We start from the raw sequence: 16085 nt of genomic DNA, 5'->3' as shown, positions 1-16085 counted from the left end.
ATGTCACTAGACCGCGATGCGTCTCGTCCGTGCTGAGCAGAGGGCAGGATCCCCCTCCCTTGACCTGCTGGGGATGCTCTGCCCGACGCCCCCCAGCGCCGTTTGCTTTCTGCCATGGGGCACAGGGCTGGCTCATGTGTGGTATGGCTCATTTAAAAGATGTTCAGATATTAAGGTGAGAAATGCCTATAAAGCCACCTTAAATTACATTGCCACGCTGATGGGAAGGAGAAAAGACTTAGAAATGTTTCTTAAAAAGCACAGTCCTTTTTTAGCTGAAGGCACCCGTGCTATTGGGCATCAGCTGTACCAGTGTGGAGTATGGCACCATACCACTGGTCATTTCCACCGCTTCATATTCCATAACTTGGTGTCTTTTCGTACTCTGGGGTTTAGAGTGCAATGCAAACTTGAACATCAGGCTGGAATTGAGATAATTGTAGTTACACCTGTTTTACTGTGCTGCTACTCATGCATAAGTCAAGTCTTGGCTCCTTTTTAATACAAGGGTGGCTCTGGGAATCGATTTGGGGAGCAAGGCGAGAGGAGTCTTTGTTTATTTTGGGCCAAAAAATATCCCCTTCTCAATTTTAATCTGTGGTTCTGTAACTAAAATGGTAGAATTAAGGTATTTCATAAATTTCTTTCAACAGTCCTTAAGAATATAATCCATCCTAGCAGCACTTTCACCCTGGAAAAAATCTCTAGCTGTCTTCAGGTTGATAACAGATGAGTGAAGATAGGTAATAAATAATAGTATGGAAACTCTTCTTGTTTGAACATATTTTGCCAAAAGCACTGAATATGAAGTTGGGTGAGAGAAAGGAGAAACGTTTTCTGAGTATTACTGACATACTTTACGATGACTTAGTGGAACACCTTACGGCCAGCTGTCTCCTGTATTCACAGATGTTCTGAAGCTGTCAGAGCTCCGCTTCTTTCATACAACAAAGTCAAGAGCTAATTCGCTGTTAATTGTTGGATGTTCTTTTTTATGGTATCTAGAGCCACCACAGGAGCCAGCTGGCTTCCTTAGCTTGTGTATAATGTGTTAAAAAAATGGGAGACTGACAGCCTTGATATTTAAAGCAGTATGACTTAGTTTTGTATGTGGAGTGCTTGAAGTAGGAAGGGTTTCTTTTTTCCCTTACGAAAACGTGCATTTCGGTTAAAATAAAAATGCAAATAAACATTTTCTCCGGAGTGTCTCGTTCAGGTTTGCGTTAGACTTGGTCAGTATCTTAAATACCAGCCTGTGATTTTCGTACCTAATTGGATTAGCAGACGGCAGAACAACTAGTTCATCTTCGTGCATCTGCCCAGTGGAAGAGCAGCGATGCCGGTGTCCCACCCCGACAGCACAAGGGCTGGCACGGGGGGGGCTGCTGGCTTGTGTATAAGCATTTTCCACATCCTGAAAGCAAATTTGCAAAACATACTGCATTTAGGCTATGCTTTGTTTTTCGTTAGATACGCAGATCCTCCCAAAATTTTATTTTTATCAGACTATTTAGAACTCTTTCTGATGTTTGCGTGCTTATAGAGTAATACAGAATTGTTAGTAACGTTGTCCTGTTTCACGTACAGGAACGGATTTGTAAAGTATCCTTGTCTGACTTAAACGCACTTTTGTTAAACAGGAAGGCAAACAGTTGGCTGTCTTCTGCCACTTGCCATTTTTCTGAAGCGAGGAGTGGGAAAAAAACCCCAGTATTTCCGTGATGTGTTCCACATGGGTTTCATCTGTATCCCCTTTGTTGGGAGAGTCGGTAGTTGGCGTCACTTTGGATCAAAAGAACCGCAGTTAGGAAGGCCATGAGGAAGGTTCCGTATTATTTCTCCAGAGCATTCTCGCCACTGACGAGTTGTTTCTTGAGGCATGTAGCTCTATTGAGAAAGAAGTCTTCTGGGAACAAAAGTTTTATTTCTGAAGCAAGGGGTTTTTTATATCAATTTAAGTATTAAATGATTTGTGTAGATATCATCTACACCATAATGTGGCTCATCGCAAGATATGTAGAAACTTTTGTATGTAAGTTGATTTAAAATCATACTATTATTTCAGATTTTGTAAGAATATGCACAGGAACGGATGATTTAAGTAGCATTAATGTAATAGACCAGCTTTGAATGAATAGACCATCTCTTAGCAGCACAAGTACATCTAATTTATGCATTTTCTTTAATAACCAATTTCATTCTAATCTGCTGAATGGCAGTAACATTTAGAATATTATTTAGATTTTTATATAATCACCTAAACGTGTGTGCTGTTGGAGCTAAAACATGAGTTTTGCAATATCCCTAAGATAAGCGTGAGTCAGCACTGGATGTGCCTTCCCTGCTCCAGTGTTTCAGATTCTTCCACTGGAGAGAGGAGCCGTGTCTGACGGCGGTCTGTTATCTGTCATGTTTGCATAGATTTGATTATCTTGTTTGCTTAAGAGCTCGGCAAAACGAACCAAAATATTGCTCTCTCTATTATTAAAGACCATTACTATCAGTCATGCTGTAAAAAGATGACATGAGACGAAGGACCAGCTGCACCATGTGGATGATGCGGCCACGTTCCCGAGTCCTGGAGGACCCGTGGAGGTGGCGTGGGACGTCTGCCTCTTGGGACAGCTGCTCTTGCCTCTTCCACGAGGCTTCTCTCTTCAGATCTAGTGTGGCTAATTTAAATGTTGGATGAGATGGCCTTATTTTTATGTTCTGTATTTTTCCCTCTTGGCCTGAATGCTAGCCTGTGTTTCTCCGGCCGGAGCCAAGGCAGTATGCTTTTCTGTGCACAACTTCACGGCGTTACTTTAACATCAGAGGCTGAAGTCTGAGACTTCCCACGTTGCTGAGAATACTTATTGATGAAGATTCATGACCAATTGTGATTGATCGGTTTCATTAGTTTTTATTAGTTTTGTAAGCCTTTCAATAAATACTCAATGTAACTATACTTCTCTTCCCTGCCGGTGGTCCGGAGTTGGACCTATTTCTGTGTTACCTGTATAGTACATTTGTGTTTGGAATTCCTTAACTTATAGTATGCTCCGTCAAATTTTGGCTACATTTATAGATGCTTAATTTCAACAAAAGCTTGATATTGACAACTTTCTCTTCAAAACACACCTCTCAAGACTTTCTCTGTTCATAGGTCAGACCACGTTGCTCCCTTCTCCTAAGCTCTTCCTTGATTTCAGTGTCCTGTGTTTTAGCTTAAATTCTTGGGTGAAATTAGGAGTTGTTGAATTTTCAGTGGCTGAGTATCACTATTTCTTTTTGCATTTAAATATATGTGTAAATATATATTTATTTATATTTTTATACATACACACATATATATATATATCTCTCTCTCTCTCTCGAAGCAAACCGTTGTTTTTATAAGAGTCCTGTTAAATACTCAGCACCCTGTTAGGCAAAGGACGCACCAGGCTCCAGTCACTCCTTATTCTCTACCATCTTAAAATTGCAGCTATATTTCATCCCCACAAGTAGTCGGACTAACCTTAATTAGGAAACCATGGGCTTGGCTTTGCTTGTTGGCTTGGCTGCTTGGTTTGTTAAGCCTCCTTTTTGTCTGCTTTAGATAATGAAGATCTTTGTCTTGATATTTTAAGCCCTGATGACATGTGCAAAATACAAGAAAATACGTATTACTGAAGTGTTACCATAGGGAAAGGTGGCCCTAGGATTAAGGGAGCAGAAAAGCATCTGAAAACTCTTTTCCATCTCATTTTGCATCGAGCAACGCTCAGTCAGAGTGAAAGATCTGCCCCACAGCATCTCCATTCGCCATGATTGATGGTCGTGGCGGTGGTGGGCTTGGGGAGGAATTCGGAATCGTGCAGCGTCTTTACTAACGTGTCAGGGGTTGTTATCTTAAAATTGAACAGCAGTATTTTAAATGTTTTCATTTATTTGTAGGGAGTTCAGGTTTGGTTTCATGCTTAATTAAAGAACTGCCGTTGTGGAACTTCAGCAGTGAGAAAAAGTTGTGTGAGCAGAGCAAAACCAAAGCCCCGGATGCTATAAAAGTAACAGGGAGCGGAGGAAATGAATATGAGAACTACACATCTCAAATGTAGACGCGTGATGATATAGAGACGATTTAAAAAGCATGCAGTGCTTACTTTAATGATTTATGAGACGATCAAATGGTAAGGAACAAAAGTATGAAAATAGTTTAGCACATCAGCCTAAAAATAATGCGGTACAACAGGAAAAGACAGGGCACCTCAGCGTTCTGCGCACATTAGCTCTCATTGCTCGGCCAGCCACGAAGGGGAAATATTTTAAGAGCAGTTCAATGAGTTTAATAGATACGTATAGATTTAAAGCGTTTCTTGGAGAGAGAGACGTGATGAAAGAAGACTGCAGGTTTTTTTCATTTTAAATCTGTTTTAACCAAAAAAAAAAAAAAATGCTTTCCCAAAGCTCTGATATTTAGTTTAATTAAAAATACAAAAACTGGCTTTCATGGTATACGATGGAGCATTATTGTTTTATATTGCCTTAATATGTTGCAATTTTTACTGAAAACCTTATGTAATTTTTAGATTCAGGAGTAAATCATTGTTATCATGCAATAATTGAAAAATTGGTGATCACCCTTTTTCCTGAAGGTAGCTTGAAGGGCATACTTAAAAATGTGTTTTATTTTTCAAACACTTTGCACCTGAACTGCTGAGGCCAATTTTTTGTTACACTTTGTGTTTAATTATGTAAATCTTTAAAAAAGCCGTAAAAAGTTACCCTTTGTTTAATCTCGCGTGTAGCCCCTGTTTTGTCCTCGGCTGTTTAATAAAGGGTCAGATTTTATTTATGTGGTTAAATAGAACATAAATATAGACATTTCAGAGGATGTACCATGTAAATGTAAGCCTTTGTAGTTACAAGTTTTTGTAGCTGGAGAATTGTTTTAAAAGGCATGTAATTTATTAGCTATCAGTAGCTGCTTTATTGCCTTGCCGCGCTGCAGTAATAAATAAAAGAAAGTGAGCTGATTTTACAAATGGCACACAAGGTGCACATTTTGTGAAAAAAGTCTTTTTTTAAAGAATTGGCATTAAATCCTTTTTTTGTGATGACAAAGAGGCTAAGAGTGCAAACTGTATTTTCTGTTTATCGAAAACAGAGTCTCTTTTTCTCGGGGGCATTTTTTCCTATGATCATCAAGGGATTTCAAAAGCAATAAAGTGTGGAATCATTGTTCGACTTGAACAGTATTAAAACTTAGGTTTTAATTTCAGTGAAGTAATAAGATTTGAACCTGTCTCACATTACAGCACTGTAAGGCATTTAGCAATTGTATTTTAAAGGAGGTTTTTAAAATGCAGCTCACTTGTAAGCTAACTGTCTGTCTAGTAATTAATAGTTTCTCTTCAGCAGAGGCTGTTGTGAATCATACTAAGAAATCTCAGTTTTGTTAATAACAAATTATGATAATTGTAAGGATGTTAATTCCTAATTAGTTTAAACCTACAATCTTTTTTTGACCCTTTCTGAGATTGTTTTTCCGACGGAGACAAAAAAGTAGAGATTGAGGGTTTCAGCATGATTTTCACCTTAGAATTAAAAAGAAAATATCCACGTTTATCTGTAAATTTCAAGAAACTTTATTCTTTGGTTAAGGGTATACGTCAGCTTCCTGCTAAGAACCGGGGAAGTATTTAATCTGTAAAGATACTTTATATCATTAATGCAATTCCTCTTTCAAAATTATCCATTGAAGATAATTCCGCAGAGCTCCTCTCGTTTCTCTACTGGCAGGGTGAGCGCTGGGATGCTGGAACTTATTGGGCACGTTTTTGCATTGATATTCTCAAGGTTGAAAATGCAAATATTTCTTTGGGTCAGTAGATGAAAATCTTGGCTGATGAGGGAAGAGCAATGACTATAGGTTGAGCAGGCGTGAGCCTGGAGGAGGGACGGTGGTTGACACCCAGGTGCGTGTTCCGAGCAGCCGTCGGTGTTGGGCGTTGGAGAGGTGGGCTGTGACCCTCCATGGTGGTTCTGAACCCTAACGGCCTCCATTAGCCATCAGGTTGGGTTCTTTCTTTTAGTGGATGGCCTAGACTGTAAATATTAGAGGATCTAAAATAAATCAACATATTATCCTAAGGATACAAAAACGTAAGAGCTATTTGTGGTTAGCAACCTTTGACAGATAGTTTGGATGAGGCAGATGATTGCCCGCCTCTCGTCTCTGGCTCCCATTGCTGTGCCTGCAGGCAGTTTAGTGTTATAGTTGTATATTGATGTCAGGGTTACTACTGAGTGGCTAGCAATGACAGATGTCTATAATTACAGGCAATGCTTCCAGTATTTCAGAAGAGCCAGCCTATGTTGAACAATTATCTTATTTCTGGCTTGCCAAAGAGGGTTGTTCAAATTGCTAGTATTAGCTGGGGTGGCTGTAACACCTCTCCTTATGCCGTGGGATAAATGTGCAAAAGCACTCTCGCGTACAGCCCGGGTGCAAAAAACCTTTTCAAAATAGGTAATAGCGCTAAAAGCCGTATGCTTAAGGCTTGATCCTGAGAGGTGGGGAGCACCTGCAGCTGCGTTAGTCACTACAACAAAATAGTTTTTGATAGAGAAATTTTAGAACTACAATAAGTAGCTATGGTTTTTATTACTTGTTTTTAAGTGCCAAACTAACGTCGATGCGTTAGGATTGAGGTTTATTGCACGTGAGCGTGCTGAGTGGGCCACTCGTCTAGATAGAATCAAGCGACTGAATAAAATTAAGCTGGACACTTTTAATAGTTACAGGGGCAAGTAAAGGTCTTGATTACTGCTACTGAAGTACCTTTAATATTTATCTTTTGGAATCTTCTGACTGGCACAGATCTACTCTTGTGATCTGTACAGTATTGGGTTCGTTTCCGTCATTAGAGGATTTTAAAACAGCATTTTGGCGTCTTGTTAAACAAATACCTGACGGCACCTATGACTTGAATCTCTGCAGTGCAGTGCATAGCTCTGGTGGAGAGCGCAGCACAGAACTGTGCTTCAAAAACTAAAAATCTTCCAGATGATGTTCAAAAAGTAATAGCTGTTAATAGTATTTTTCAGTTTTCACTGTACTTTAAGCCCTGGAGGAGAACAAAAGAGACGGTGGAATTAAAAATCTCTAACGGTGCTTTACAAAAATGAAAGTCTAAACAAGAATTGTAGAGCTAAGCGCCTTTTTAACAATTGGCTAACTGAAAAGCTAGTAGATAACCAATTTTCTTTCTTTTTTTTTTTTTTTTTCTCCTTCGGAAGAATGCCTCTCATGCCGCACCGGTAATAACCACAGTTAGTTCATAGTAGGTCTCCCATGGTAAGTTCACCAGAATTTTAAATCTTTCTTTCAAGATGTTTCAGAAAACGGGAGTTAAGAAAAGGAGAAATAAATAAATAAGTAAATAAAAGCAGAGAGAAGTCGTTGAAATAGAGATCAGTTTCCGTTTAAGGGAAGGTTTGTTGCTGGCATCTTACTTTCTGGAGCAGGAGGCAGGGAGTTAATCGCTCCCACTTCCCAGAGCCCGGTGAATTTGGGCAGGGACTGGGGAAGAGAGCCTGGAAAACAGCCTTTGCGGGAACTGTTAATACCTCTGACTACCTGAACTGGTGATGACAGAGAATTTCAACAGACCAGGGAGGAAATAACGGCTGTAACAACAACTCTGAGCCACGCGGCAGATTTACCCTTTCCCCTACAACATAACGCATAGTTGTAATAACAAGACCCTAATTTTTAAATGTTATTTTTTACTAGGTCTCTTAGAATTGAGGATAACTTTGTGCAGTATTTTAATTAAGCTAGGTTTATAGGTAAGACAGTAGACAGTATATAATGTCTGTAATCGGTGCAGTTCCTCTGGTTGCTTACAAACACGTGTAGCAGTGAACGGGAGCGTCGCCTACTTTTTACGTAGCCCAAAGCCCAACTTCATCTTCGGAGGTGCTGTCGGGAACTAACTGAGGCAAATTCTTATGGCCTGTTTTGGATTTTTTTTTTCATTAGGAAGCTAATTATAAAACATCAGATTAGCCCATTCTCTTGGTTCAGACTCAGAGTTAAGATGTTTTGTGATCTTTTTAAGACAGCTGGTCAGGAGTGGAGGTGACCGAGGTTTTCCTCTGTTCTGTAGAGGACAGAAAAGCCAAAGCTTTTTAACCCTTAGTTTGGTCAGGAGGTAAAGATGGTGATCTGGCACCCTGCTACACTGATCGGGGGATTCAGATCAGATTTTCTTAAACTGGCTGTGGGATTTGGAAGCTAGATGTCTGCTGCGTTGTAATGGAGCTTTTAAGTGCCAAAAATTCAAAATACCTGATTTGGATTTAAAAAGCAGTGGAAATTACTAAATGTGTCATGGCACTGGATGCCAAGCAAGTGTGGAGTTGTACTGGGTGATGTGCAGGGGTATTCGTCAGAAGGGTGGGACGGCGGCTTCAGAAACGTGCCGTGGTCGGCCAGCATCGCGTGGATTCCCAGGGACGGAGGTGTTCTCCTTGCCCGGCCATGGATGCTCCCCACACTCCGCTTCCCGCAGCCTGGGGTGAATATGGTTAAGGGCTGGTTTTGCCCTCAATGTTCCTGACAAAATACTTTAATGTTGCAGTGATAGTTCTCTGCAGCGAGGCCTGGAGAGCTTCAAGGAAGTTATAATATCTTACGCATTTATGCTGTGCCTACGGGTAATAACTTTACTGTAATTTTCTGAAGATTCATTATCCAAAATCTTAATTCATTATAATAGCCCTTATGAAACATATAGAAACCAACATTTTCTTGTGTTTTCTTATTTGCACAGTGTGAGAGATTCATTGCTCTGTTTTAATTTGTTTCATGGGGTGCGTTTGAGTACATTCCATACAGTGCTGTTATTGAATTTCTGTGACTGTCATTATATAGCCATACAACCTTTAGGAACTCATATTCTGAGCTTCCCAGTTCTGTAATCTGCTTCACATTTAAGAATTGACATAATTAGCTTCTTCAGAGTTATAATGGTAGTACCAAAAAGAGAAGACCTCAATAGACAAAGCAAAGTTAAGCATATCTGGGGTCAAAGAGTAGAGAAGATGGGGAAATAAAGTTGTACTGTGACTAGTGAATTATTTCTTCGTTTTCTTGAACTGTATTTACATAGAAGTGCTTTGCCTTATAAAACATTGCTTTCACAATTTTATTTTCTCATCCTTCTGAAATGCAGCAGGTACAGTGCAAGTAGTTGGGAAGTATTCGGCTATGTGATTTGAACCACTGAAAAATCTGCTAGATCGTAAAATATTCCCTGGCACTGGAGCTTGTCGACCTGCTGTCTTCCTCCCACTGAGGTGGCTTTAATGGGACAAACAGGGGAGGGGGAAAAAGGAGGCTTGGATCCCTTGCCTTCACGCTTACTTTAATATGTTTGCAATTGTTATTGATTATTATTGGAGGTGTTTTGCTGGTCTCTTCTTCCTCTTCACTGCCGTGGCCATTGCTGTCACCTTTGAAGGTAGCAGTGCCGGGGGTTATTGGTTGCGGTGGTGGTACCAGCCCGAGCTTGCTTTGGGGACCTCGCCTCTGCGCTTGGACCCGAGGAGCGAATCCAACCTTGTACCCTGACGTTAGCGCTTCTGACGATTATTTTTTTTTTTCTTTCACTGATATTCATAACTGTTGTAAGAATGAGATGGTGGTGGTGGGATATTTTATTAAGAAGCTTACATCTTTGGTGATGATCGTGTTGTCGGTGCAGGATTTGGTTTGGAACTTCGAAATCCTGCAGTAGTAAGGATTAGGGAATGATGGTGTAAAGGTTTTCCAGGAGTCTTGAAGTGGTTATTTCCTACTGAAAGTTGATTATCCTGCAGCTCCTTCCTTGAAATGTCTGGAGGGAACTAAAGCCTAAGCCTGGTTTTTCCCTTGTTGGAAGTCTCAGAGGGAGGAGGTCCCGAGGCCCCCCGGAGCCCGGCTGGATGTGGGAGCGCTTCCACACGCCTTTCAGCGCCCCTTTCAACAGCCCTTTTCTCTGCCTTTTGAATATGTAGCACGGGCTTTGTTGTGGAAGTGTGTTTTATTATTATACGCCCAAAATGCTTTATCATTAATTTTTTATAGCGCTTAAAAGTCTAAGGGCGTTTCATTGTTGCGGTTGGGGGTTGTTTGCTTTTCTATTTTTACATGCCAAGAGCGCATGTCGGTTTGGAAAATGATCTTGAGGAAGGTGTTTAAAATATCACATTTATTTCGGCGTACAATTTGTCACGTTGGGGAAGGGGCGGTAGTTTTTATTACAAGCGCTGTATTCACGCTGACTTGAAATGACCCTGTCACATGTGAAAACAAATCAGATTGTTGCTGTTAATGAGCTTTTCAATTTACTATTCAGTGGATCAGATAAGTGGATTTAAGAGGTAATGATCCTGCTTAGCACTCAAGCTTGGCTGTCAGATCCTGGTAGTTGTGGGAAATCCCCAGGGACAAAAGCGTTGACACAGTTCTTGATGGGATAATGGGAGTCAAAGCTAATGGATGATAAAAGGAGTAGTAAGAGTTACAAGGATAATTGTGGATTAAAGCACTGCTCTTTGTCAACACTGACTGCTGGTTTAGTATTTTATTTGTTAAACTGTGAGGTGGGGAGGGCCCAGTTTGACAACAGAGCCCGGCGCTGCTGCCGGCGCTGCTCCCGCTGCTTTCCCGGGGCGGAAGGGAGAGCTCTGCCCAGAGATGGGATTTTCCTGACATGCTTGTGTTCCTCGCTGTCTCTTTTTCCCTTTTCCTCAAATACAGACATTCTTAAACTTTGCTAAAATTTCACCTGCTGTAGCGTTTCAGCAGCGCGCTATTTAGCAAGGTGATTTTTTTGTTGTTTTAAATCAGAAGATATTCTTTTTATATTTGAATATATTATTGCTGCTACGTTTAATTACATGATAACTTCACGCTTACAGCATGAAAATATTTTGCAACGTTTGAAGGGTCGTATTGTGTATTACAGATGGCTTTTTTCATGTTTTGATTGTCCTTTCACTACTGATTTGGAACTAGATGATGTTTAAGGTCCCTTCTGACCTAAAGCAGTCTATGATTTTGTCACGATAAATTACATTCATACAATTATAAAAGGATAAGTTAGCTTAACTTGTTAAGTTATCCTTGATCTTGGTGGAATTTCTGGTTAGAGCTGCCAGTTTATTTCCTTGTGCCTTTGTTGTGCTTGGGTTTAAAACTAAAGTCTTTGGGACATGAAAATACGATTTTTATCGTATTATTTATATTATTATTACTGACCTCTGCAGAGGTAGAATACTGCCGGTTTGGTTTTTAAGCAAAGTCGTGGGATTAGATCACTAGCAGAAGGGAAGTTGGTAGGAGCAAGTTGAGGCAGAGTAACAGAAGTATTGAGTTATCTAAAGTTGGTTGGTATTTGCGTGGAATATGGGATGTCGGCGAGCAAAATTGACAGCTAGATGGCACCAGGCTTTCACCGCTGGGTAACGGGGCGGCGTGTGCTCTGCCTGCTGCTCGCATCTCAGACCTCGGTGACGCTTGACTTGATCACATCATATGGAAGACTTACAGCTAACCCCTAATACTTATTTTAGCGTCGCTAAAGGTTAAAATGTCTGAAATGAAACGTGCTGACTGGGAGATCTGCGTTTAGCCCAGTCGTAAGCAAATAGCAGAGTTGAGCTCAGCGTAAAGCGAGTTGGCAGAGGATTGTAAAGAAATTTTGCAATACATCTCCCTTCTGATTCTCGAGTTGACTTAACCCAACTAAATGGTTTTTATCCAAACTAAATGTTAAATTACTAAAATTACCAGAAAACTTGATGAAGATTGCACAGTAAGGAAAAAAAAAATCTACTGGCTGTATCCTGTGCGTTTGTTACTGCATCGTAACAGCGGTTTGAGCTGCTAGGCAGGGTGCTGGGAAAGCTCCCTCTGATGTATGTCTTGGATCTGAAATAAAGGGGAAAAGTATACAACTAAACTTAGTTGCTGCCAAGGCCTTGGTCCTCCCTTCGAGAACACAAACGTGAATGTCTGAAGGGTACCTAATTTACCAGATTTTATGACTGGCAGTGCAAGAACTTGCAAATGCAAGCTAAAGACAGTGTTGAATCACATCCTACTGGGGACAGACACCAAGTGAAGAATGTTTTCTCCATGCCTTTGCCATTTTTTATAACGGAACAGGTTTTTTTGAATAGGGACTGCATTGTTCTGTGCACAACAAAGTGAGCTTACTGGGTTACGTCTCCTTTGCAGGAAGAAATGGATGCAAGGGCAAGTAAAAGCCTATCAGCCCCAAATTCACAAAACAACGTCGCAGAGTGTATGAGCCGTTGCTTACAAGTGCTTCAGCTGGGTTGGGTGGACAGGCATTTGTGCCTGTACTTTTCTCATGGAAAATCAAAATAGGGAAGGTTTTATACAAAATGAAAAGGTTGGTGCTTGTAATTGTCTATAATATGTTACTGTTCAAATGTTTATTTCCAGGTGTATGCCCGAATGTCAGAAGTCTTAGGAATAACAGACGACAACCATGTTCTGGAAACATTTATGACCAAAATGTGAGTGTTTACTTTGGTTCCAGTCTGTATGTATTTTGTTTTCACTTCAGTGTTTGCATAAAATCTGAGTTTTATTTTATCATTAAGTTTGCTCTTTGCTAGAAAAATGTCTTCTGTAAATTTTAAACATCTGAAGTAAGGGATAAGCGTTTTCAGAAGCACCCGTATATTGTATTCTGAAGGTGCTGCAGGCCCCTAAATAAATACTTGCAGCTAGATACGTCCTCTGCGGTGCCTGCATCACCTCTGGAAAGGGCTTGTGGGAGACCGGAGCTGAGATTTCACAGACTCTTGCTCAGTGGCAGCCTGGTGTAAGCAGTCCCTGCCCTTCCCCGCTTCCCATTCCTGCCACCCTCAGGTGTCAGCGCAATTGCCTGGAAAGCTTCGTGAAAATTTACAGTGGGGAACGGACCAAGTTAAACTAATCTCGCTTTGGTTTGGGGAGGCTCCTTTGGATTGCTTTTTGGCAAGATCTGGAAAAATTTGCTCTCTTAAAAAATACAGATTCACAGAGGAGGATTTTAAGGCCTCATACTGAAGGAGACAAGGGGCGTTATTATGAGCTGTCTTCTCATCTCTGGTGTTTGGCAGAACAAGATGGCGTGTTATTCTGGCAGATGAGCATTGCAATACTTTCTCTTAAGAATAATCCTAGAAAATTACTCTGGAGCAGCTACCTTTTTCTCATGCCTCTGCTGCAGCCGCTTTCCTTGGGTGCCAGCAAAACTACTAGGATTTTGTCTTTTTATTACTTATGTCCTTCATGAGATTTGATAGTTTCTCCTGACTCAAAAAGAGTTTCATCTAAAATCCGTTTTGCTCTTGAAGCAAAACAAAATGGTCCCTCTGAAAAATTGTGAATATCCACTAAAAAAATCTGGGAGTCCCCAGGAGACAACGAATTCCTTGTGTGCCTGGAGAAAGAGAAAGCAGTACCTTACTTCTTTATTCTACGGCGAGGAAGATGCTGCATCCTGTCATTTACTTCATGTCTTTTAAATCTGACTTATAAGACCTGTAAATACTTGCAGTAGACTTTGACTTTTACTAGAGAAACGTCTCTGCCGATGTTGCCAGGTTAGCCGTGACCTCTTTGGACAGTATTAAACGTGGCTCGTCTTTTGCTGCCATGACTACCAACCTTGAGAAATAGTAGCAATTAAGACAAGGTCATTTTGTAATATGACTTAAGTTTTCTGCGGAAGACAAGGCAGAAACGCTTTGCTTGCTCGAAACTAGAAACTGAGTGTTGTATCTTGCCATAGGGTAAGAGCAGTACCCGTCAAACCTTGATATTTGTCTGGAGTGTGCTTTGAAGACAGGTAAATGGAGGTTGACGAGTGGAAAAATATTTATGGATGCTTCTTGTACAGTTTCTGGAAGCAGTCCATGTCTTGGTACTAGACGGCTGGGCTTCATTTTGTCCTTTCAAACTACGGTGGAACTTGAACAACTCTGGAAAAAGGGGGGAAGAGGACGTGTTTGGAGACCAGGTGCATCAGCTTGCTTCTCTTTTTCTACTTGTTGCTGCTGTTGAGAGGAAATCTCTGTTGCCTTTGCCAATTGAGGAAATAACAGTTTATCACTTAAGTTGTGTGATAATTACTACGTGTGTTTAGTTTGGATAGAGCTGTATTTGCACAAGCACTGTAGATTAAGAAAAAAATATAGTTAGGGTTTTAATGTTACGTGGAAGATTTTAAAAGAAAGCCAGGTATGTAAAAAGCAAAAATCAGTGCTGCTTTTTAGATTACACACTTTATATTTTTATTTTCTTGTTCCTCATGGCTTACTGTATTTTTCTAAAAACATGCAGCATCTTTGTGAATTGTTCATTGATTAGACTGAAGATCAATTTCATTTTGCAGAATGGATGGTGCAGCCTGAAATGGACAATTCAGCCAGTAGCTTTAGGACTTAGCTGTGAAACCGCTGGATAAACACATTCATGTTTGTCAATTAGAATAAACTAGCTTCTCCCCAGTGATAGCATGCCAGTTGGAAAACTGGGGTGGGAAACCGTAACATACCGATAGATAACCCAAAAACTCAGGTCAGATGGGGCAATCTGGTCTGGTGGCATTTCTGGTGCTCTGTAACCGAGAATAACCTTAGCACCTTGGTAGCAGCGGTGGGCAGGGTACATGGCTGTGAGACCGTTCACCTTTTTCTCTTGTTTATGTAGTCAATATTTTTAACCACACTGTTATTTTATAAGGCCACTAGTCTACTGTTCTGTCTTACCCTACAGATCCATTTTTTCCTTTAAGTAGGTGAAATTTGTCACGTGTTATTCCTTAACGTGAGGTTAAAAGGAAATGCCGGGGAAGTTTTAGTGTGCACTCTCTTGTTAAAGTGGTGGAATTCTCGTATAGTAACTGCACAAAACGTTTGAAAGTGTATAGTTTCTGTTTTGTTACTGCTGAGCGTTATGTGAAATAGAGGAGTTGTGCTTGAAAGGGTATTGTTGCCTGGCTAATGGCAGGCAAATCAGTCTTTCCAATCAGGAGGTGTTGGAGAAAGTACCTTCTTGTAATCTGCCATTAGCACTGTGGGATGATCAAAAGCCAAGGTCAGGTTATTTCCTTCTGCTTTGCCATTAAGAATCCAGTGAAGGATGCGTGCAGGAAGCATTTTATAATTGGTGTGAGGAGTAAACATAGCAATTGAGTTTATGGTAGTCAAACAAGTTGTAGTCTACCAGGACATGTTAATTATTTTTTTTGTTCTGCTGTTGGAGACTTAACTTCTTTGACACATGGAGTTTCTAGTTTCCTGAAGCCTGATGTGAGCTCAATGTTTAGATGTATAAATGACATTTTTCCTTTTCTATTGAGCTGTCTTTTCCCAGATCTCTGTGTTTTCAGTAGTTCGCTTTCACATATGTAGCTTTAATCAGTTCTTTTGAATTCATTAGTAGCAGCTTTGCAATGGGGGATAGGTGATCAAACTCAGCGAGTTCTTTCCTTAACAGAAAACAATTTGAAATACTTGTCATAGCTACTAGTAGCTGCAGTAGCCACTGCTCAGTTCATGGATTAAAGGCTCTATGAAAAAGATATTCTTCGAAGTACGGAAATATTTTGAGATTTGTCAATGTAGTAGGTGTTCTTTAGCCCTTCTGACTGGAGTTTAAAGTACTGCTGTCACATCACATCCTAGACCTTTTATCACCTTTTCATTGGAAGTTAATGAATGTGCCTTTTACTGAATTCCTGTTAAACCGTTTCTGAAGGGATGGAGTTTTATGTAGTCGGAATATCCATTAATGGCTGTATTTTCATCACAGTCTTACCAGAAATTTTATAGGATGGTTCTTTTAGCACCCACTGTCTTTGCTTGCTTTGACTGTCACCTTACAGGGTGTAAGTGTGGAAGGGGAAAGGCCAACTGAAAAGATACCTAACCTCCATTGAAATTTTTCTAATATGCAAGGCATCTTCAGTCTTCTCAGCTGCGTTCAGCATCGTAGCAAGAGCCGGGTAGGTTCAAGGACCTTTGTCACCTCTTTGAGCAGCAGCTAC

General features: G+C 40.5%; 1 protein-coding gene across 2 annotated transcripts in view; it reads left to right on the top strand.

Moving 5' to 3' along the window:
* RANBP17 (RAN binding protein 17) overlaps positions 1–16085 on the top strand; it is a 159962-nt gene that overhangs the window by 69803 nt on the left and 74074 nt on the right. For both annotated transcript variants that reach the window (XM_063349133.1, XM_063349134.1), the window contains one exon: positions 12488–12561. In XM_063349133.1, the coding sequence (XP_063205203.1) occupies positions 12488–12561 (74 nt within the window). The remainder of the gene's footprint in view (positions 1–12487; positions 12562–16085) is intronic.

Source organism: Chroicocephalus ridibundus, chromosome 11, assembly GCF_963924245.1.
Source record: "Chroicocephalus ridibundus chromosome 11, bChrRid1.1, whole genome shotgun sequence".
NCBI classification, from domain to species: domain Eukaryota; kingdom Metazoa; phylum Chordata; class Aves; order Charadriiformes; family Laridae; genus Chroicocephalus; species Chroicocephalus ridibundus.
This window is presented reverse-complemented; position numbering and strand designations above follow the sequence as displayed.